The following is a 1,454-nucleotide window of genomic DNA, read 5'->3' as shown; positions in this document are numbered from 1 at the left end:
CCTTTGTTGTAAAATCCTTTAAAACAGTCTGACCAAATTTCACAACTTCCTTTTTTTTTATCTAGCTGTTATAATAGGTCCTGATGGACAGCCCCTGACAGTGTACCCTTGCCATATTTGCACAAAAAAGTTTAAATCCAGGGGATTCTTGAAAAGACACATGAAGAATCATCCTGATCATTTGATGAGAAAAAAATATCAATGTACAGATTGTGACTTTACAACTAACAAGAAAGTGAGTTTTCATAACCACTTAGAAAGCCATAAGCTTATAAACAAAGTTGACAAAACCCACGAATTTACAGAGTACACACGAAGATACAGAGAGGCTAGTCCACTGAGTTCAAATAAACTTATCTTAAGAGACAAGGAGCCGAAGATGCACAAGTGCAAATACTGTGACTATGAAACTGCAGAACAAGGACTATTGAATAGACATTTGTTGGCTGTTCACAGCAAGAATTTTCCTCATGTTTGTGTTGAGTGTGGGAAGGGTTTTCGACATCCTTCTGAACTCAAGAAACATATGAGAACCCATACTGGTGAGAAGCCATATCAGTGTCAGTATTGTGTCTTCAGGTGTGCAGATCAGTCAAATCTGAAAACTCACATTAAGTCTAAGCATGGTAACAATTTGCCATATAAATGTGAGCACTGTCCCCAAGCATTTGGTGATGAGAGGGAGCTTCAGCGCCATCTGGATTTGTTTCAAGGACATAAGACACACCAGTGTCCTCATTGTGACCATAAGAGCACCAATTCAAGTGACCTTAAGCGGCACATCATATCTGTCCATACTAAGGATTTTCCTCACAAATGTGAGGTCTGTGATAAAGGTTTCCATCGGCCTTCTGAGCTCAAAAAGCATAGTGATATCCATAAGGGTAGGAAGATTCATCAGTGTAGGCACTGTGACTTTAAAACATCAGATCCATTTATTCTTAGTGGTCATATCCTTTCAGTTCATACTAAGGATCAGTCATTGAAGTGTAAAAGGTGCAAGAGAGGATTCAGGCAACAAAATGAGCTCAAAAAGCATATGAAGACCCATACTGGAAGGAAGATTTACCAATGTGAGTATTGTGAATACAGCACTACAGATGCATCTGGCTTTAAACGACATGTGATATCAATACATACAAAAGACTATCCACACAGATGTGAATTCTGCAAGAAGGGATTCCGAAGACCATCAGAAAAAAATCAGCATATTATGAGGCACCACAAGGAGGCTCTTATGTAATAAGATCAATATAAGGAAAGAAGCTATTTACAAAATATGATATGCTACATGGGAGAAAAATCTCACTAACTTTCATCTGGTTTCAAAGCTTGATATTAAATCATAACTTTACATTCTTTGTATTAAAGATCTTAAAACATTTGAATTAATGGGATCTCATAGCCCTTTGAAAATTTCTTAAATAATTTAAGAAGCACCATAGAATGGTCAC

At 37.2% G+C, this 1,454-nt stretch overlaps 1 protein-coding gene across 1 annotated transcript in view; it reads left to right on the top strand.

Annotated features, from left to right (window-relative positions):
• Positions 1 to 1,243, top strand: part of ZNF711 (zinc finger protein 711) — a 37,049-nt gene extending 35,806 nt beyond the window's left edge. Inside the window, exon 6 of the mRNA XM_012647133.1 lies at positions 66 to 1,243. Within this exon, the coding sequence (XP_012502587.1) occupies positions 66 to 1,243 (1,178 nt within the window). The remainder of the gene's footprint in view (positions 1 to 65) is intronic.
• Positions 1,244 to 1,454: the final 211 nt, after the last annotated feature.

This window comes from Propithecus coquereli, unplaced genomic scaffold (assembly GCF_000956105.1).
Source record: "Propithecus coquereli isolate 6110/MARCELLA unplaced genomic scaffold, Pcoq_1.0 Scaffold257, whole genome shotgun sequence".
Classification (NCBI taxonomy): Eukaryota; Metazoa; Chordata; class Mammalia; order Primates; family Indriidae; genus Propithecus; species Propithecus coquereli.
Note: the sequence above shows the minus strand (reverse complement) of the source record. Positions and strands in the feature narration are given on the sequence as shown.